At 37.6% G+C, this 23,620-nt stretch overlaps 1 protein-coding gene across 1 annotated transcript in view; it reads left to right on the top strand.

Annotated features, from left to right (window-relative positions):
* Positions 1 to 22,215: 22,215 nt before the first annotated feature.
* LOC106871022 (proton myo-inositol cotransporter) overlaps positions 22,216 to 23,620 on the top strand; it is a 39,817-nt gene continuing 38,412 nt past the window's right edge. The window contains exon 1 of the mRNA XM_089357574.1: positions 22,216 to 22,781. Coding sequence (XP_089213700.1) covers positions 22,376 to 22,781 — 406 coding nt within the window. The 5' untranslated portion in view covers positions 22,216 to 22,375. The remainder of the gene's footprint in view (positions 22,782 to 23,620) is intronic.

The following is a 23,620-nucleotide window of genomic DNA, read 5'->3' as shown; positions in this document are numbered from 1 at the left end:
TTTAACTGAAGGGGTGTAGTATGAGAAAGATTGCCTTATACCAGGTGATGAAAGGCTAAAGTAGGTAGAGAGACAAGAACAGGTGTCTTGCAGTAGGGGAGATACAGGGGCACTGCCGTTGAAAAAGAAAAAAAAACAAAAACAAAAAGATGCTGGTGAAGTGCTGTCGGTATACCTCCAAGCTACAGGAAGGAAAATATAAGAAAATTGGTCCAGAGAATTGGAAAATGTGAAAAGGTTGTTCAGTCTGCAAGAGTTTGAAAATAGAATAGTGGAAACAGAGATGAACAGTTATTTCAGGTATGGTCTGTGATGAGTATCAGTTTTGTAGGGAATAAGGTGGAGACAAAAGGAGGTAGCACAGGTAATGTGAAGTGTGGATAGTCTGCAGGAAATACACTGCCAGAGATGAGCTTAGAGGTACATCATCATCATCATCATCATCATCGTTTAATGTCCGCTTTCCATGCTAGCATGGGTTGGACGATTTGACTGAGGACTGGTGAAACCGGATGGCAACACCAGGCTCCAATCTAATTTGGCAGAGTTTCTACAGCTGGATGCCCTTCCTAACGCCAACCACTCAGAGAGTGTAGTGGGTGCTTTTACGTGTCACCCGCACGAAAACGGCCACGCTCGAAATGGTGTCTTTTATGTGCCACCCGCACAAGCCAGTCCAGGGGCACTGGCAACGATCTCACTCGAAAATTCTACGGGAGCCAGTCAGGCGGTACTGGCAACGGCCACGCTCAAAATGGTGCATCTCATGTGCCACCTGCACAAGAGCCAGTCTGTAAATTATCAATATATATATATATATATATATATATATATATATATATATATATATATATATATATATATAGACACAGACACACACAGGAGGGTTGCAATCAGAAAACCACTACTTTCAAAAACAAATATTGCAAAGTGTTTAGAGTGGAGTAAAAATCTACAGAATTGGTCCCTAGGGCAGTGGAAGAATTTATTTTCTCGGATGAGTCATCCTTTACCTTATTTCCAACCACCGGCTGAGTATACGTCCGGAGACAGCCAAAAGGAGCATTTGACCCAGACTGCCTTCTTCCAACTGTTAAACACGGCAGAGGATCTGTGACGATTGGGGGGAGGGGGGGGGGGGCTATATCTTGGAAATCTGCCGGCCCAATGGTTTCCCTTCATGGCAGAATTAATAGTCAAGACTAAGCATTTTATCTGATCAAATTAATTCTATAGTTGCGGAAATGTTTCCAGAAGGAAGCGCAGTCTTTCAGGATGATAGTGCACCAATTCACATGACTAAAGTTGTTACTGAATGGCACGAGGAACATTCTAGTGAAGTTGAACATCTTATCTGGCCACCACAGTCCCCAGATCTCAATATTGTTGAACGTTTATGGTGCATTTCAGAAAAATAAGTAAGGAGTCGATATCCTTCACCATCATCACTACAAGAATTGGAAACTGTTTTAGCTGAAGAATGGACAAGAATTCCTTTTGAAACAATTCAAATTTTGTACGAGTTCATACCTCATAGAATTCAAGCTGTAATTACTGTCAAAGGCAGTCCTACCCCATATTAAAATAAATTTGTTTGAAATTTTAAAGTGTTTCCATTATTTTGTTCAACCCCTATATATATATATATCTATGACAACCGGTGTTGGTGTGTTTACATCCCCATAGCTTAGTGGTTTAGCAAAAGAGACCAATAGAATAAGTACCAGGCTCAACAAAAAGATAAGTACCAGAGTTTGTTTCATTTGACTAAAAATTCTTCAAGGTGGTGCCCCAGTCTAATGACTGAAACAAGTAAAAGACACAAGATTGTAAGGTGTTCATAAAATTGCAGTATTAACTCAAGAAGACGGTTCAATTGGGGTCTGGGAAGCCAGGAGGCTCCACCAGGCTCCAGTATGATCTGGCAGTGTTTCTACAGTTGAATGCCCTTCCTAACGCTAACCACTCTGAAAGTGTAGTGGCTGCTTTTTACGTGCCACCAGCACAGGGGCCAGAGGAGGCTGCTAACAACCACAATCGGTTGGTGCTTTTTATGTGCCACCAGCACAGGGATCACAACTACAATTTCCATTTGATTTTCATTTTGATGTTGATATACTTGACTCAATAGTTCTCCTCAAGCACAGCATGTCGTGCTATGATGCAAGGTACTTTTGAATGGGCTGGGGCTGGTTATGCGAAACTGGTGTAGGATACAGCCATGAACTCACTTTATTTACCGGGTCTTCGCAGTCACAGCATATCTCCAGAGGTCTCAGTCTTTCGTCATTGCCTCAGTGAGGCCCAACGTTTGAAGGTCATGCTTCACCAACTTATCCCATGTCTTCCTGGGTCTACCTTTACCTCAGATTCCTTCAACTGTTTGGGAGGCACTTCTTCACATAGCTCTGTTTATCCATCCTTAGTACATGACCATACCAGTGCAAACGTCTCTCTTGCACACCACATCCTATGCTTCTTATGTCCAACATTTCTCTCAGGGTGCTTACACTCTGTTGTGTGTGCACACTGACATTACACATCCAGCGGATCATGCTAGCTTCATTTCTTTCAAGCCTACGCATGTCCTCAGCAATCATGGCCCATGTTTCACTGCTGTGAAGCATGGCAGTTAGTACACATGCATCGTACAATCTACCTTTCACTCTAAGTGACAGGCCCTTTGTCACCAGTAGGGGTAGAAGCTTTCTAAACTTTGCCCAGACTATTCTCATTCTAGTGGTAACAATCTCTGAGCATCCACCCCCACTACAGACTTGGTCACCCAGGTGCGGAAGCTATCAACTACTTCTAGTTTCTTCTCCTGGCATGTGATGGAATCTGTTTTCTGAGCATCTGTGGTGTTTATTGCCCCTGTGCATCTGCTGCACATGAAAGCTATCTTACCGGTTAATCTCCCTTTAATGTTGCTGCACCTCTTATGTGTCCATAGCTTACACTGGGTACATCTTATGGAGTTTCTACCTACAGCTTTTCTACAGATCAAGCAGGGCCACCTACCTGAAAGGGTGTGTGATGTGTTTACCTTCCTACTTACTAGAACTTTGGTCTTTGCAATATTGATTCTAAGTCCTTTTGATTATAAACCTTGCTTCCACGCCTGAAATTTCCTCTCTAGCTCTGGTAGTGATTCTGCTAAGAGGGCCAGGTCATCAGCATAGAGGAGCTCCCAGGGGCAACCTGTCTTGAATTCCTCTGTTATTGCATGGAGGACTATGATGAATAAAGGTGACTGAGGGCTGAACCTTGGTGGACCCCTATTTCTACCCAGAATTCTTCACTACACTCATTGCTAATTCTAACCTTAGTAACGGCCTCTTTGTATAGGGCTTGTACAGCCCTTATTAACCATTCGTCAATCCCCAGTTTCTGCATCACCCACCAGATAAGGGATCGGGGGACCCTGTCAAAGGCCTTCTCCAAGTCCACAAAAGCTAAGTATAGGGGTCTATCTTTGGCTAGGTATTTCTCCTGCAGTTATCAAACCAGGAATATGGCATCAGTGGTGCTTCTACTTGGCACAAAACTGAACTGCATCTCATCTAAGCAGACTCTCTCCCTAATGAGATGGGCTATGACTCTCTTCATGAGAAAAATGAATACATGAAAAAAACTGACTATCAATGCTCTTACCCTCCATACATGAATCATCATCATCAATGATGAATGTATCAATACTGATATCTATAAATATTGATATATTTAGTTATGCACATCCTGGTTTTTAGAATAGATATAACATTTAGCAGTACGTCATAAAAGGTGACTAAAAGAGCTGGAACCAAGATGAGCATCTGCCAATAAAACACTTATTTAAAAAATTCCTGTTCAGCCTATGCCATTAGAGGTAAACAAATGTAAAAATGATGAAGATGATAGTGATGACGATAATAATCATATGAGATAACTTGTTGCACATTGATAAAATAACTTGTTGAATTAACAAGAAGAAAAGCAGGAGAAAGCTTTTTTGGTCAACAAAAACTAAGTAGTTTGCTTATTATAATGCATTTAACATTGCTACATAGGTATAGGTGCAAGTATGGTAATGTTGTTAAAAAGTTAACACAATTTTGAATAGGATAACAAAGCATGGTATGTTAAGAAGGTGTCCTATGTCCTGGGAGTGAAATTTGGTAGATGGAGCCTATACAGAAGCCAATCACATATACATCTAAGCATTTGTGAGTACATGCATTTGTCTTAGTGTCTGCATGTCTTTGCATTGAACTAGTTGGGCATGGTTTGATGAGTAAAGACTAAGGAAACTGATTGAAAATAAAGGCTAGCATCAGAAAGGGTTCCTAGTTGTAGAATATTGCCTTAAAATGTCTCATCTAATCCATGCAAGTATAGAAAGAGTATCAATAAAATAATGATAATGATGACAATTACTCTTCTGTATGGATTAGATGAGACGTTTTAAGGCAATATTCTACATCTCGTTATGTAACTTATTTGAGGGGATTTACTATAGATATCAGTTTAATGGCTTTTCTCTTGTATGAATATACTTGTCTATTTACATTAAATTTTTGAGAAAATGACTTATTACAGATATCACAGTGATATGGTTTCTCTCCTGTATGAATGCGTTTGTGTTTAGTCAAGACACTTCCTTCAGAGAATGTCTTACCACATACATCACAATGATATGGTTTTATTCCTGTATGAATACATTTGTGACTAGTTAAAGAGTTTTTTGCAGAGAATGATTTACCACATATGTCACACTGATATGGTTTCTCTCCTGTATGAATGCGCTTGTGTTTAGTTAAGTGGCTATTTACAGAGAAAAATACACCACAGATATCACAATGATATGGCTTCTCTCCTGTATGGACACGTTTGTGAATATATAAGCTACCTCCTGTAGCAAATGATTTACCACAGATATCACATTGGTATGGTCTCTCTCCTGTGTGAATCCGCTTGTGTGCTGTTAAAGTATTACTATGAGAAAATGATTTACCACAGATATCACAGTGATATGGCTTATCTCCTGTGTGAATGCGTTTGTGTTTAGTCAAGACACTTCCTTCAGAGAATGATTTATCACATATATCACAATGGTATGGTTTTTCTCCTGTATGAATACGTTTGTGACTAGTTAAAGAGTTTTTTGCAGAGAATGATTTACCACATATATCACACTGATATGGTTTCTCTCCTGTATGAACGCGTTTGTGTTTAGTTAAGTGACTATTCACAGAGAAAAATACACCACAGATATCACAGTGATATGGTTTCTCTCCGGTATGAATACGTTTGTGAGTATTTAAGCTACCTCCTGTAGCAAATGATTTACTGCAGGTATTACATTGGTATGGTCTCTCTCCTGTGTGAATGCGTTTGTGTGCCGTTAAAGTATGATTATGAGAAAATGATTTATTGCATATATCACACTGATATGGTTTATCTCTTGTATGAATATATTTATGCAGATTTAAATGATCATTCTCAAAGAATGATTTTCCACAGATATCAGTGGTATGATGTTTTTGTCTGTTTTGACATTTCTACAGGCCAAAGAAACATTCATTTTAAATTCTGCTAGAGTTCATTTTCCTATAGATTTTCTTCCTTCACCACACTATATAGAAATTTTTATTTTCTTGTTTCCATTTTTATAAACACCTAATGCAATAGAAACATTTCTGCAAGCACTTTTGTGAAATTGTCAATTTTAATCAGAATCCAAAACCATCTTGTATATCTTCTAGAGAACGAAGAGTAATGATGCCAATCAGATGTAATATTTCTTAGCAGGGTTATAGCTACTCTGTTTAATATCTTCCTTTAGACTTTTAATTATTGATGATGCATCAGATTACAAATCTTTTATGCCATCTGATGTTCTGAAATATAAACAAAAATAAAATAGATATCAGTATGCAGTACTTAAATGTGAGAACATGTATTACATTAGAAGGAAAAGTGAAGAACAATTTAGAAAAAGAAATTCTAATGGTGAAAGTTATTTTGAACTTGACCTGGAAAATATTCACACACCCCCACCTAAAAAAAATCATATATACTAGGTAAATATGGTTCGAATTTTGTTTTTAAATTCTTTTTTTTTTGTGTGTGTCGGGTTTGAAAAACGATTACGTTTCATTTTGTGTTGAAAAAAGTGGGGGTGAAATCTTGATCACTGTTGTGAGGGCGGGGTGGATGACGTTAGAAAATCATTAATTTCAAAAAATTATTAAAAAGAAAAGGCCCTCCTCCCCAATATTTTTTAAGTGCGTAGTGTAAAAAAAGTTTGGAAATTCCGTCGAGAGGGGAGGAAGAAGGGAGTGGGGAAAAATTTTATTTCATTAAAGTCTTTCCCACCTCACTTTGAAGTGCGTGGCGAAATAAATTCGAAAAATCCTCGTTAAAGCGAAGAAAATACGGTCCAGATGGACTATATGTAATCTGAACCTTTCCCCCCTTATTTTATTTTATTTTTTTTACGGAATCCCACGTTTTAGGCTATGGAGATTCCGATTCTGAAAAAGAATTTTCAAAAATCTCAATTTCAAAATTTCGATCCCCTCCCCCGGTTTTTATATAGATCCACAGGGTAAACCTAACCCTAACCCTAACACTAATTTTGTGAGATTTGGCTGTTATTTCTAGCATGTAAATAGCCTGCTTGGTGGGGGGGGGGGGGGAATTGAAATTTTTCAAACAATTTTTTTTCAGAATCGGAATCTCCATAGCCTAAAACGTGGGATTCTGTACAAAAATGTAATAAATAAGGGGGGGGGGGAAGGTTCAGATTACATATAGTCCGTCTCTACCGAAAATACAACTTACGTGAGTGACCTATTCGGTAATTCTGCGTAATATTTATAATTTGTAATTCAAGATGTAAACATCAATTTTTGCGAATTTGTGTTCTACACGTGAGAACTCATATGATCATATAAAGAAAATTTTACCTCCACCCCACTAAATCCTAGAAGTTCCACTCTTTTTCGAGTAAAAAAAAATCAGTTTAAACTACGGACAGTCCGAATTTTTTTGCTTAAATCCCAGCAATGGACCACCCTTGGAAACATAATTCCATTAAATGTGTCTATGGGGAGAAGAATATTGAAAAACATCAATACATGTTACTAACGTGTGAGATGTGCTAAAATAACAGCCAACTCATCTTTAAATCACACATAATCGTATGAATTCTTGCGAGTAGAATATAAATTAGCAACAAATTTCTGAAAATTCCAAAAAAATAAACGAGTTATGAGGGGTTGTATGGGGTACTTAAATCAGAATTCTGCCCGCTCCGATCCACCACAACACAGTCACTGCAATAGACAGCCGATACATTTTCATAAAGAGATATACATAAGTGTTGTAATAAACACATTAATAGAACTGATTAAAACCAGATTAATTTTACTCACCAAATGAAGTTAAATGGCGGCAATCATTTATATATCATGTGGCAACTGGACCATAAATATCTGACAAGGGAACCCACTTCTTAGATTTTTCAAGCTTTGTCTTCCGGCATGACAATCTCACCATCCACTGAGGACCATACAGCCACAGTTGAGATAAGCAGACCTGTTGTAACAAAGATCATCTATTTTAGCTTTTACGAGCATTCCATTTCCTTTTTATTCTCCAATATGCGGGAGGTTTGGGTTTAAAAGACGAGATGTTTACATTTGAAACGACTTTAGAAAAGTTATTATCTAACGTGTCCTGTCAAGCATGTACACATCTACAAAATACACGCATGTGTAAAGGAATCAGGTCAGTTACTTTCACAATAGTTTGGAGCCTAAACTCTGTAGACAAAAATAAATAAATGCGTTCTACATTTTCACTGAAGAACTTGTTTTCATTTTGATTCAAAAAAGTTAAATATTGGGTTTTACTGAATAACACGATCATCGATTTATGTTCATCCTTCTCGATTTAAACAAAAGTACACTGATGTATAGTCGTGAGAAACCTTACTTTGTGTGCTAGTGAAAAGAATAATTAATTCCATATTCTTGTAACAAGTTAACTTCTTAAATGGTTGACAATTTATCGTTTTCAAATTTAAAATCTGAGTCAGTGCCCGACATAAGATTGACATTAAATTGTGTAAGTTGTTCCCCTTTATTTATTTCTCAGTTATCTGATAAGGCAAAAAAAAAAAAAGGTGGAGGCGTAATGGCCCAGTGGTAAGGGCAGCGGACTCGCGGTCATAGGATCGCGGTTTCGATTCCCAGACCGGGTGTTGTGAGTGTTTATTGAGCGAAAACACCTAAAAACTCCACGAGGCTCCGGCAGGGTATGGTGGCGAACCCTGCTGTACTTTTTCACCACAACTCTCTCTCACTCTTACTTCCTGTTTCTGTTGTGCCTGTAATTCAAAGGGTCGACCTTGTCACACTATGTCACGCTGAATATCCCCGAGAACTACGTTAAGGGTACACGTGTCTGTGGAGTGCTCAGCCACTTGCACGTTAATTTCACGAGCAGGCTGTTCCGTTGATCGGATCAACTGGAACCCTGGACGTCATAAGCGACGGAGTGCCAACAAAAACAAGGCAAAAAGTAAACATTGGAAGTTGTGTTCATTATCGTCGTGGAGTTCAACTTTGACCTTATGATGTCATCAAATTTGTTTATTTTCCTTTCCCCACAACGTTCATATTTTTTATCCGGTGATCTTTGATATATAACTGCGGAATTTGATAATGCAAGCAAACCGTCCAGGTTCAGAAGTACAAAACTTGTCTTGGTATCCTTAGTAAGTGAAACGAATGAGTGAATGTATGAAAGTCATGTATTACATGTCAGTATTATAGATCATCATGGATTATTACTTCAGCTGAATCGCTTATATTTATGTATTTTGTGTGTGTGTATATATCTATATATATAAAAATGAGAATGTGTGTCTGTCTGTCTGTCTGTGTGAATCCCTAAAACTCGAGAACTACGCAACCAATTTCATTCAAATTTTACACATGCCTTACTTAGGGTTCCAGTTGTGTTTTAGTCAAAAATAATTATTAACTTCTTGCAGAGTTCGAGCACACGGCAACATAATATCTCCTCCACTATTTAAGTATTAAGTGTCAAAAGTGAAACAAAAACACTCATGTCAAATACTTTCACTTTAAAAATGAAACTATTCCACTAACTGAAACAATCACATTTCGATACTGTAGTGACAGATACTTTCACAGAGAGAGAAAGAGAGAGACAGAAAGAGAGAGAGAGAGATGTATATGTATACATATACATGTATATGTACACCATTTCGATACTGTAATGACAGATACTTTCAGAGAGAGAGAGAGAAAGAGAGAGAGAGAGAAAGAGAGAGAGAGAGAAAGGGAGAGAGAGAGAAAGAGAGAGAGAGAGATGTATGTGTATACATATAGATGTACACGTATATATATATATATATATATATATATATATATATATATATATAGATCTATACATACATGTATATGTATACATATGTGTAGATGTATATATATATATATATATATATAGATGTACATGTAATATGTACACATATATACATATATACATGCATACAGATATCTATACATATATACACCCATCACACACACATACACATGCACACAAACACACACATTAGTCATTTGTTTTCTTATCCAAAACTACGTCAAAAGTACTGAATGGATCTTTATGAAATTTAGAAATTATATTCTTTGCATAACGGCCATAACTCCCATGAAAATTCATATATTTTTGATGTTGATGAAATTTTAACCCGAACATAACAGATGAGCATTATTTAGAAAATGATGTCACACGTTATTGAGGCTACCATTCTTTCTGGATGTGCAAAAGGGGATGCCGTCTTTATTCCAAGAATTCCTCTTACTCATTCAGGAGCAGACATTCCTTTTACATTCAGAAGACTACAATTCCCCCTTCGTGTGACTTTTGCCATGTCCATAAACAAATCTCAGGATCAAACACTGTCTGTAGCTGGTCTTCTCTTGGAAGAGCCCTGCTTCTCACATGGACAACTGTATGTTGGCTGTTCAAGAGTGGGCAGCAAAAAAAAACAACCTATTTGTATATGCTCCACAAGGGAAAACAAGGAACATAGTTTACAACGAGGTGTTATAATCACAACAGCAATAAAGTATGTACACGATCACCTTCTTTTACGAAGCTTCATTGACTTTCATATATTTATATTGATATACATATATATACGTGTGTTTGGGTGCGTGTGTGTATATACATCTCTATATATAAAGATGATGCATAGTCTAGACGGCGTTTTTAGATTTCATTATTCTCTTTAACCCGGGCAACGCCGGGTATTTCTGCTAGTATATATATATATATATATATATATATATATATATATATGTTTATGTGTATATATATATATATGTGTATATAAATATGTGTGTATTTATGTGCATGTATGTATATTTGTGTATGTGTATACACATGTATATTTGTGTATACACATACATCACAAATGCGCATACATTTACACGAATATATATACATACACACATATCACATAGGGCTAATGCAGTTTCGCGCCTCTCCTAGCAAATTGCATTGTTTTTGAAAATATTTTTTCGGATTCCTACGTTTTAGATGTCGGAGATTACGAATATGCAAAAAAAAAATTTAATTTCATCCCCCCCCCCCCCACGCAATTTGAACTTTATCCAAAATTCTTTTTAAAACCACCTTTTCCAAATTTAAAATGCCCACCACAACCTCCCCTTCTCCCAAATTTTAAATTTTTCAAATTTCACTGTCGCCTTTCCGGCGGACCCCACGCACAGTCACCCTCGCCCACAAAACTGACATTTCCGATTTTTTTTTTTATTCCATCACTAGTTTCAGTCTTGGACCGTAGTGAAACTAGAGCACTACTTTTATATAGACCTCCGGTACTTAGTTTTGCAGAGATTTTGAATAGTAGTGTCTCAAACTTCTATATCTCATGGGCAAAACTTCTATCAGGACTTTCTATATACACAAAGTACAACTAACGTCTTCACGCATTCATTCACACTATACATTAACATTGTACGTAACCCGCTGCCGTGAATAAACTTTACCATTGAACAAGTTGAGTTTGTCCGTCTGTCTCTGTATACCAGTTGTTATTGAACGAACACACAGACACTGTGATCAACAAGCCGACGTCGTCATCTTCAACCTGACTGTGGACACACCATTGTGTTATAGCAACAAGCTACAAAGATAGTGAACTCATCGTACTGGTGATACCATTACTGAACTGTGGACCATTAAATTAGTGGACATAAAAACTCCACTAAAAAGTAAAATTTGAAGTCAGAAGTTTAGAGAATGAATAGATGAGGAAAAGCATGACGAAAAGTACTTTAACTATGTTATAACGAAACCCCAGCCGAGATTTGAACAAAGGCTCTCATATTTTCCCAGACTTGAACCACAAACTAATGTATCTTTATAAAATAACATAAGCGAGGATGAAGAATAAAATTTATAACAAAGGATGATGAACACAATATAAAACCGTAGGTGAATGCACAAAAAAAGAGAGCAAAAACACAGTCAAGGAAACGAATACAAGCAAAGCGACCAGCATAGAAGCAGACGAGTAAATATAGAGACTTAAAAAGATTAAATATGAAGATAACCAGAGGAAACAATGATGAAAACAGTAGAAGGTAATATCAGAATAATAAGACTCATCTCACAACTGTGTTCAGAAAAGAACAATGAGAATAACAACAGTAGAAGGATTTATTTCAGATAACAATAAACAATGAAAATCGACTAATATTCCTTTCCAGAATTAGAAATAAACATGAATAAGTATATAACCAAGCATTCAGAATACGAAATATAGCTAAAAGCGAAAAGACAATTCAGCCTAAATATGAAGTTGTGTATGATTATAACTGAAGCAAGATATCCACACAATAATGTTGCAGCAGTTCCCTGCCTACATCGCTTATATTCCCCAATTTAGAGCCATAGCCTTGGTAATTATATTTCCTTAAAAGGATCACCAGCTCCGTAAACTTAAATGTATTGCCATAAAAGGCATGAATGCTTACATGAATATTTTTCGGTCAGTCAGTATAAAACAAGTAAGGACGATAGACTTTAGAAAGAGAAGTTGAATAAATTCTGCCAAATCGTATTTCTGAAGGTTTTAGAAATTTTGCTAATTGTTATAAAAAGGTGAATTTTGAATCCTAAAACAAAGTCACTTTAGATCAGGGGTGGGGAAACTCCCGCCCGTGGGTGCAATTGCGCTCGCGAGCCCGGTATACTCGTATAGTTAATTTTTCAACTATAAAATTTATACAATGCTCGCATGCCTATTCGCGACATAGGTCGCGTTTCCACTAAGACTTTGTAGGGAAGTGGTTATACACCATTAGGTGTACTCCGCTTCCGTACGTTAAATTTCTTGAAGAAACAACGGAACGCAGATTCTGAACAACACAACAATATTTATTTACAGTGGAATACGGCTGACGCTTGGAGGGAATTCGGTAGCTCGTCGCCTTCAATGAAGTTCGTGGTTATTTGTGTAGCCCTGGTGCTGAGTTGTGAGAGAGCTCTGTGGGACGTCTAGGCTCGACGGAGATCAGTGAACGAAGAGACTGAAAAGAAGCGCGAAAGCTTGGATGTCGATGACTACGCATGCGCATGAGACTCTTCCTGTATTCCTTCCGGAACTAGTCCCTGCGCATGCGTGGATAAACTTTCCGGAAATGTCGTCTGCTATTAAGGCGTCACTACATGGCTACCCCTCGAGTGCCGAAAGCACGAAAATAGAAATTTGGAGTGGTGCCTGAGGCAAGATGGCCACCGAAACCACCCACAAGATGTGGCACAAACACACACAAAGAAAAAATCAAAGAAATGATGTATATTTGTGAGATACATGCATGCAATGTACAAAAGAATTGACAATGACAAAACAACCGTGATGACAACTGTCCAGGAAACTGGAATCACGCGATGTAAAAGTCTGATTTTTTTTTGTTTTTTCCTGAAAGGAAAGAAAATATATGAGTGCACAAGTGTGTGTGTGTGAGAAAACACAGAACATAGTAAAAGTGTCTGTAGAGAAAAATCCAGTTCGTATAAGAGTTACACAAGATTTAGAATGTTCATACGCAGGAAGTTGTGGTCAAGGAGCAGAGCTGTAGTTGAGCGTCGATGCTGGGACCTGTGTTACCTGGTACGGAATATTCTGGCTGGTTAGTTCTGGTCTGTTGATCGTGAGTGGAAACATCCACTCTAACAGGGTCAAGATAAAACCGCGCTTGTTGATGTTGGTGTTGCTGGCGACGACAATGGTAGACAGTACACTGGTGGTGAAAACGTCGGCGCTGGAACTGGCTGTAGCTGTGTTCTGTATGTGTGTGGTGGTAATGATGTTGACAGTGGTGTGTGCGGTGTTTGAAAAAACGGGCACGTCGTCCACGGAAGTTGAGGGTTTGTCAAGGTACGCTTTTTCAGACGGTCGACAGACACAATCTCTGTACGACCATTAGCGTCGACCTTGAAGAAATTCAGCCCAAGACTGCGGGTTGGGCGAGGCAGCCTTAAGTTGCCTATGAAATCGCTCAATCATCGCATTAGAAGCGGGATGGTAGCTGGTGGTGCGTATCAGGAGAGAGAATCTTGAGAAATACCGTTGAGTGGCATTGCTTGAAAATACTGTCATGAATTCGGAGCTGCGAGCGAAAATGACCAAAAGATCCCGTACAAATGAAGATAAGCCAGAACTCTTCCATTCTCCGACCGAGAGAAGCGGAGAGGTGACGAAATATGCTGAACTGGGAACAAGTAAGCATCAATAAATGTTATGTACTCACTGAAATGTAACTGTGCATTTTACTGCTATTTTCAGCAAGTAGAGGATGCTGTGTAAGAATGAATTGACGTCTCGTGAAACATGTAGGAAACTGCTCAAAAAGTTGTTAGGATGAAATAACCGTGAAGTTTTTTGTGTGAAAAATCACAAAGTTCTCAGCCGCAAAGAAGTCTTTGGTTATAGGCTCTGGAAGTCATTGACAAAATGAAAAACTTTAACCTAGGAAAATTTACTTAGCTTTTCACTTGTGATGGATGAGAATGTAGAGGCAATCCTGAAGTTGAACGTCGCGAAGCATACGAATTCAATGGCTGTTGAAACGAGGTCTGTAGATCTTTTAGCTCGGGGTACCAATTTGCAAAGTACCGTGTGATGACCAAGAGAAAGTCCTGCAGCTGTGGAATAAGCTGATGCGAGTGAGTGTGTGTGCATTCTCTATCTGTGACGAGCATGTTGAGAGACAGGCGACGGCTCGTGTAGTATTATCGGTCGGTAGTTCAGATTTTCGGCTGCAGTTGTTCTTTATTCGGGGTCACCAATTGTAGGGAATTGGTTGAACCGAATCACGTCGGGGGTCACCAATTGTTGGAAAGTGGCTGTTGACCATTAGGTGTACTCCGCTTCCGTACATTAAATTTCTTGAAGAAACAACGGAACGCAGATTCTGAACAACACAACAATATTTATTTACAGTGGAATTCGGTTCACGCTTGGAGGGAATTCGGTAGCTCGTCGCCTTTGGTTACTGAGACGCCTTCAATGAAGTTCGTGGTTATTTGTGTAGCCCTGGTGCTGAGTTGTGAGAGAGCTCTGTGGAACGTCTAGGCTCGACGGAGATAAGTGAACGAAGAGACTGAAAAGAAGCGCGAAAGCTTGGATGTCGATGACTACGCATGCGCATGAGACTCTTCCTGTATTCCTTCCGGAACTAGTCCCTGCGCATGCGTGGATAAACTTTCCGGAAATGACTGCTATTAAGGCGTCACTACAACTTAAAACAGTTACACTCGAACAGAAATTGTCCGGCAATTGCCATTTGACTGGAAATTTTGTTATCACGATAAGACACACATTGCTACCTTTGTACCATCCCCTTGAGACTCAAATACACTCTACTTGAAAAATATAGTATCGATCATAAGTTATATAAACGTCCTAAATTCAGTGGCGGCGTTAATGATGTTACCCGTTAATTTAATGTATTAAACTTACCTTTATTAATGTATATCGAATTATACATAGATATATACAAGATTTACACAAATATAAGTGATCCGCCCGGGGACCTTTTTCTTTGGAAATTTTTGCCCGCCGCAGTAAACCTAGAAATATCACATCCATACTAACAAGCATGATTTTCAATATAATTAAACTATTTAAGGCGACGAGCTGGCAGAAAAGTTAGCATGCAGGGCAAAATGGTTAGCGGCATTTCGTCCATCTTTACGTTCTGAGCTCAAATTCCGCCGAGGCCGACTTTACCTTTCATCCTTTCGGGGTCGATAAAATAAGTACCAATTGAGGACTGGTGTCGATGTAATCGACTTGACCCCTCTCCCGAAACTGCTGGCCTTGTGCTAAAATTTGTAACCAATATTATTAAATCACTTAAGGCGGCGGGCTGGCATAATCGTTAGCATGTCGAGCAAAATGCTTAGCAGCATTTCATCCGTCCTTACGTTCTGAATTCAAACTCAGCTGAGGTCGACTTTACATTTCATCCTCTCGGGGTCGATAAAATAAGTACCAGGTGAGCACTGGGGAAGCCACCATGCCGAGTGGTTGCTGAAACTGGGCGAAGGAAATATTGTTAATACTGATACCTTTGCCAAGACGTCGTTGTCAGTCCGCTTTTCCTAACAGTATAATCCAAGGAAATTTTGATTAAACTGGTCTATACTTATGATGCAACACTACGAAAATTAACAATGTTTTTAAGAGCTATTCTAACAACAAACGATGACGAAATTATGGATAAACTTCTTGGAAACGAGGTTACTTGAGATGCGTAGACATGGTGGCAGAAGAAAACCAAATTGTTCTTTATCCCACGGAATTAAAAAATTCACTCCTTACATCATTAGAATCGAAATATGTTCTCTAGTAATGCTTCTTTGAAACTAAGACCACAGAAATGGCGACCGCAATGGTACACGATACATGGTCCTCCACATTGTTGACAATTTACTGTCAGCAAACTTAGCGGCGTTGATGCCGGAAGGGTTCCAATGATTCCTCAGATATCCCTTCAACCATCTGGCATCAATTTACCAACTTTAAAAAGATTTCAGTTTTCTATAAGATCCGTATTTGTTACGTAAATAAATAAGAGTCAACGACATAGATTAAAGAAGCGCGGGTTTTACCATCTGACTTCAATGTTCACAAACGTGCATAACCAGAAAACACGAAAATATTTGCAGATCAAAGAGAATTCAAATGCACAACCAGAAAGACGCATCATATTGATAAATGTAGAACATTGACTAGGAATGTTGTTTATGGAGACGTCATCTAAGTAAATGTATATATTGTAGAATGTATACGCTGAATTTGTAAAATATGCGTCAGCACAACATCAGAACCATGCTGTGGCCTGCTCTCAGCCCGGATTGGAATCCAATTGAACACCTGTGGGATGAAATCCAGAGACGGCTGAACCAGGTGGTCCCAAGGCCGACAACTCGTGTGGAACTGGAGGCAGCTTTCATCAGGGTGTGGATATAGGTGCTAATGGCTTTTGTGAACCGCCTTATGCACTCCATGTACCGACGATGTATGGCCGTTTTGAACACCCAGCGAGGGCATACACGGTATTGAACATGTCACGTCCTACAATCGCGATGTGCTGGATCCGCCCACTACTAAAACACTTAATAACGACCCATAGACTGTGGTCAAAGTGCATCCAAGAAATTGACTTTATCAGATTTGTCAAAACTTATCTCTGACATAATGAAATTAAAACACACGTCGCTCGTATATTTTGCGTTTCAGTGTAGATAACGAAACGATCTGCCACTTGATTTTACTGATTGTACTGACAATTAAAAAGGGGAAGAGGTCATTAATTGAACCCGAATCCTTTAACATGGGAATAAATTTTTAAGATCAACTGGATCAAAAATATCCAATCCAGTATTCTGTGACCAAAAATTAATTTTCATTTATTTTGTTCATTAACAGTTTTTTTCGATAACGAAATCACCAGACATATTTTCGTTATCTTTTTTTATTGCCAATCCTCCAGCAACCTATCGTTTCTCCGTCAAAACATTATCTACTGCAAATGATAAAATACTAGGAAAGATATTATTTAATCTCCACATAAATCCCCAGAAGAAAAGTTATCACTATATCCAAGTTTTCCCTTACACGTTGATGTTATGAAACATTAAAGCATATTAGTCTTTCGCTTTCAATATCGTCCATTTTATTGTTAAAAGTTTGAAAGGAAACATGTTTTTCTGTTAGTAAATATGTTTTTTTTACACTCATGTCCTCGTTTGGTTCGGGGCGGGGTATAAAACTTAAATTACAAATTTTTATTGTTGCTTATATCCCAACAATGGATTACGTGTGTGTTACTTCCGCATCATCATTTCACAAATATTGAAAAACATTAACACATGTGAGAGTGACAAAGAAACAAAGAAAGTGGCTGTGGGATGTGTCAGAAACAACAGCCAAATGTCCTTTAAATCACATACCTTTATGTCTTAAAATATTTACAATTTTTTTTTACCAAAAATAATATATTTTCAAAATTTTTTTTTTTTAGTCAAAGATGTCCACTGTCATTTGCCGGGCCGCGGTGAAAAAAAAAGAATGAATAAAAATCCCCGTCAAAACGGAGGAAATTCAACTTATGTGGGCGTCCTGATCCGAAACTCTGCCAAAGAAGAAAGCTAACATGACGATTTCGCCACCTTTCCAAACCTCACAACATCCCGGAGGTCCATTTTCCTCAGTTGAAAAGTGCTGCTATGATGTATCCTGGACATGAATATAGTTATGACTGAGGTCTTAGAAAAGCGGCAATGGCAGAGATTTCTTTAAAGTTGGAAACAGGAATCAACAGCAAGTCTATAAAATCTGTGAAGACGCATTATTAAGAAAAATTATGAATCTTTATTCTACAAGTTCTGGTTAAATTACGGTTTTGGTTTGAAGGATTAAATGGAATGTTCGTGCTGATTTTTAGACGATTTGAAGCATTTAAAGCTTGTCGAACAGTAGGGTAAAGAAATCAGAATTACGCGTATTGAAAACTCGATTTCGCTTTCTCATTAATAAAGAGGTGTGATGGAGCAAACAATTTACCTAATATTCCAGTGTATGCTGGTTGGGGAAGGGGAGAAGAAACAACTGTGCAGATGCATTTCTTTTTGTGGGGTGGTGTCCTTATTCCAAAAGCTGGGGGAGGGGGTGATTAAAAAAAGTTAAATTTGGAAATAAAAAAATTTTTCCAGATGTTTCGCTGGTATTTCCTCCCTAATTTCGTCTGCTGGTCCAACAGATATTCAGGCAAGACTTTGCCTCCCACCAAACCACCCTTAAAAAAAATTTTTTTTTCTCGATGCAAACACCACCTTTTCGGCTATGAGGAATACGAATCTGCAAAAAAATTGGCAAAAATCGGCATTTTTAAATTACCACCCCACCCCATTTCCTTCATTTTATTTTTTACATTTTCAGAATTTTTTTTCAAAATATGCGGAAAAATACGCAGATTCTGAAAAAATTTACAAAAATTTTTGGAAAATTTTTTTTAAGAATTTTTTTTTCTAAATATGCGGAAAAATACGGACATTATAATTCAGACAAAAATTTCAAAACATTTCTGTAGTTACAGTTAGGGTTATGGTTTTAGGGTTAGGGTTAGAGTTGGAGAAAAAGTCAAAATTGAAGAATTTGGAGGGGGAAGTGGGGGAAAAATTTAATGCCGATTTTTGGCAATTTTCCGGAACCTCCGCATCCGAAAACGGGGACTTTGGCAAAAATAAATAAATAGTAATAATAATAAATAAAAAAAAAAAACAAATTTGGGAGAAAATGGGGGACATTCATGTTTGTGTGGAGACTAATGTTAATCCGACAGCTGAGAACAGGCTGATTTTTTAAAAATTGAAATTTTGGAAAAAAATTGTTTTTTCAGAGATGTTATTTCTAGCATGTCGAGCGACTATACTGCGGCCTCCCTCATTGTGTCTGCTTGTTAGACAAGCATCCACACATACAGAAATGAACGTTCAAGTTTGAAAACAACCGGAATATTAGTAAAAGGACACGGAATCGCCATATCCTGAAAGCCGGGAGGAGTGAGAAGGTATTTAAATTGAAATTTGATAAAATAGAAAAAAAAGCAGAATTTTTCGTAATCGTTTTCTCCATATTTTTTCAGTTGGAATTTCGAAAAAAAAAAAAAAAAGGTAAAAAACTCACAAAAACTTTGGTGGTGATAGTGGTGGTTCTCTTTAATGAACTTAACCGCGTTTAATTTTTCGAGAAAAAAATAAATATTAACCTTATGAATATTATTCATCCACTAGTGAGTGATTATACGTTCATACATTTATGCATATACGTGTGTGTGTATGTACTATATTTAGGCACAGGAGTGGCTATGTGATTATATATATATATATAAGTATAATGGATACACTAGAAAAGTTCAAATCAGGCAAACTACGGTTAACACACACACACATATATATATACGGGTTTAATTAGGATAAAAATAAGAGTTGTTCAAGCTGAAGCATACATTGATATATTAGAAATATAAAAATATATGAATACTAAAAATATACATGGACATATAGATATATTGATATATAAACATAGTAATAATGGAATATAGATAAAAAAACGTTTTTTCTTTAAATTAAAATATGGTATAGAGGAAATCACAGGCATTGAAAAGAGTTTTGGGTTACATGTTAGAAGAAAATAAAGAGGTGCAGGAGTGGTGGTAAGTAGCTTGATTACCAATCACATGGTCCCGGGTTCAGTCCCACTGCGTGGCATCTTGGGCAAGTGTCTTCTACTATAGCCTCGGGCCGACCAGAGCCTTGTGAGTGGATTTGGTAGACGGAAACTGGAAGAAGCCTGTCGTATATGTATATATATGTGTGTGTGTTTCTGTTTGTCCCCCCCCCCAGCATTGCTTGACAACCGATGCTGGTGTGTTTATGTCCCCGTAACTTAGCGGTTCGGCAAAAGAGATCGATAGAATAAGTATTAGGCTTACAAAGAATAAGTCCTGGGGGCGATTTGCTTGACTATAAAGGCGGTGCTCCAGCATGGCCGCAGTCAAATGACTGAAACGAGTAAAAGAGTATTTCAACGGTCGTTTCTGGGGTTCATTCGTTCAAATAACAAATGAATCTTAAAATTTATTTTCAGAGAATGTCTCCTTCATCAGGGAAAAATGATGTTTACGCTAAATATGCGTTCAGTTCTTTCTTTCCCTGAGGAAGGAGACATTCTCTGAAAATAAATTTTAAGATTCATTTGTTATTTGGACGAACGAACCCCAGAAATGATCGTTGAAATACTTTATTTTCTTCTAACATGTAACCCCAAACTCTTTTTAATGCTTATTATTTTCTCTATACAACATTTTAATTTAAAAAAAAAAAACGTTTTTTTTATCTATGTTCCATTATCATTTTTATCTATATTACATTATTACTATGTTTATATATTAATATATTTATATGCCCATGTATATTTTTAGTATTCATATATTTTTATATTTCTAATATATCAAAATATGTTTCAGCTTGGACAATTCTTAAACCCGTATATGCAGGTGTTAACGTAGTTTGCCTGATTTGAACTTTTTCTATTGTATCCATTATACTTACCTAACGCCTCAGGTTCGACTTGAGCTCTTTCTTCTACGCCGTCTATGTGTTTCGAGAGAAAATTATAACCATACACACACACATTATGAAGGGGGCTGGTTTATGGGGTTACCCTGGGTCTTTCACTCGTAAGGGGTTTAGCCAATACTGCGTATTGTCAGACCCCAATCACTTGCTGGCCTAAGACCTCTCCTTTCATATTTTGAAGAGCCAGCAGTGTTTGGGCTTTGAAGATACACCGTATCTTACGAGCGAGAAACCCAGGGTAACCGCATAAACCGGCCCCCTTCATAATACTAACTGCTCCACATCTTAGAGTGTGCTTCTCCTCCGGATTTATGTACTTCTACTAACGATATATATAGGCATAACTAAACCCTGTAGTTATGCCTATATATATATATATATATATATATATATATATATATATATGTTATGTTGGCACTCCGTCGGTTACGACAACGAGGGTTCCAGTTGATCTGATCAACGGAACAGCCTGCTCGTGAAATTAACGTGCAAGTGGCTGAGCACTCCACAGACACGTGTACCCTTAACGTAGTTCTCGGGGAGATTCAGCGTGACACAGAGTTTGAAATACAGGTACAGAAACAGGAAGAAAGAGTGAGAGAAAATTGTGGTGAAAGAGTACAGCAGGGTTCACCACCACCCCCTGCCGGAGCCTCGTGGAACTTAAGGTGTTTTCGCTCAATAAACACTCACAACGCCCGGTCTGGGAATCGAAACCGCGATCCTACGACCGCGAGTCAGCTGCCAAACCACTGGGTCACACACACACACATATATACACACATACGGTGACCGGTAATAAAGCCACAATTTTGGCTAGGAAATAAAGTCACAGGAAAAAGTCACAATTAATTTATGGGATCCGGACAAAACCCCACTAGAACAAAAACCCCTGTGACTTTTTTTCCTGTTTATTTATTTTTTGTACCTGGATTCATATTCATATGTATGTATGTATGTATGTATGTATGTATGTATGTATGTACGTATGTATGTATGTATGTATGTATGTATGTACGTATGTATGTATGTATGTATGTATGAATGTATGTATGTGTGTGTCCTCCCGCCATCGCTTGACAATCGGTGTTAGTTTGTTACGCCTCCATAACTTAGCGGTTCGCCAAAACAGACCGATAGAATGAGTACCAGGTTTACAAAAAAATATGTAAGTACTTGGGTTGATTTGGTCAACTAAACTTTTCAAGGCTCTGCTCCAGCATGGCCACAATGCATTGACTGAAACAAGTAAAAAACAAAACAAACATACATATAGTATATATTATATATATATATATATATATATATATATATATATATATATATGTATATATATATAATAGACACACAATGAGATATGTGCATATATATCTATCATGTGTATCTATCTATATATCTATCTACTCGAATATATACATGCACTCACCCTTTTTTTTGTACTCTAGTTGACGTAAACAAAATTAGTTACTATGATCACGTGACCTTTGAGTTTACTTGTCCTGTAGGGTGCGTGTGACTTAGTTCTTATCTAAATGGTAATCTACAACTTATCGTCGTTTAATTTAGGTGTTTATTATTGAATTCTCTACGCGTATTCTCTCATGAACAACCACAGATGGATCCTCCAGTAGATCCATCGTCAGACGTCACCAATGAACACCGCTTGAACGACAGGGATACACCAAAAAAGAATAGTAAAAAGTTTGTGCTAGTTTTGACACTTTTTTCGGCTATCGGTGGGTTTCTTTTTGGTTACGACACGGGTGTTGTTTCAGGTGCTTTATTACTTTTGAAAAGAGAGTTCAATTTATCAGTTCTAGAACAGGAAATTTTTGTGAGCGTAACTATAGCATGTGCCTGTCTGTTTTCCCTGTTTGGTGGCTATCTCAACGACAAAGTTGGTCGCCGATGGACTACAATTATTGCCAGTGTGGCCTTTACAAGTGGAGCCCTCCTTTTAGGATTAGCTAATGGAATAACATTGTTGATGATTGGCCGAGCCTTTCTTGGCTTCGGAATTGGTAAGTAAATGAAAGTTTGGTTGTTCCTTACCTATACAGAACATACGGTTAATGATTTTCGTTTCCGTGTCAACACTAACCGCATATACTTTTGGTGTCCTTTTGCTACTGTTGACATACGCACACACACACGCAGTACACTTGGTATTCTTTCGTGAAAGAATACCGTACACTTTTGGCATCGTTTATATATATATATATATATATATATAATGTGTGTGTGTGTAAATACTCATAAACATTAAAAAAAAACATGAAAAATATATTTAATTGAAATCATTTTATTATTTACTTCGAACTTTCTTATTCCAGTTATTTGTTTTCTATCTTTTTTGTAAATGTCCAAAAAGTTGGGATGCAGGGACAAATATCAATGCATTTAGTTGAATGAGATTTGGTTGCTATTTCTAGCAGCTAAGCACCCACATAGGCTCCGTGGGCGATTTCAAGCGAGTGGACATTAAAAAAATCGAAATCGTCAGGAGTCAATTGAAAAGCGAATCAGTCCCATGTGGTGCGAAACGGTAATATTTTCGTCTTTTATAAAGACCATATTAAAAAAAATTATGTATCTTCAACTTGACGTTATAATGGATCTCTAAACATTGTTCTGTATTCCTGTGTGAGCGTGTGTATTTGTGGGATTATTATTGGTAGGAGACCCTCCCTTCATTGATATTGACAGTAGTTAATTTTCAACGATTGTGTATACAAACTCCACACTAAGTCAGTTTAAACACATTTAACTGATGAACATGTGTATCTGCGTGTATTTATAAACTATTTGCCTGCTGTAAAATGTTTAGCATTTGTAATTGTCATGATTTCCACGAATTTTA

Source organism: Octopus bimaculoides, chromosome 9 (genome assembly GCF_046866305.1).
Source record: "Octopus bimaculoides isolate indiv1 chromosome 9, ASM4686630v1, whole genome shotgun sequence".
In the NCBI taxonomy this organism is placed as follows: Eukaryota; Metazoa; Mollusca; class Cephalopoda; order Octopoda; family Octopodidae; genus Octopus; species Octopus bimaculoides.
Note: the sequence above shows the minus strand (reverse complement) of the source record. Positions and strands in the feature narration are given on the sequence as shown.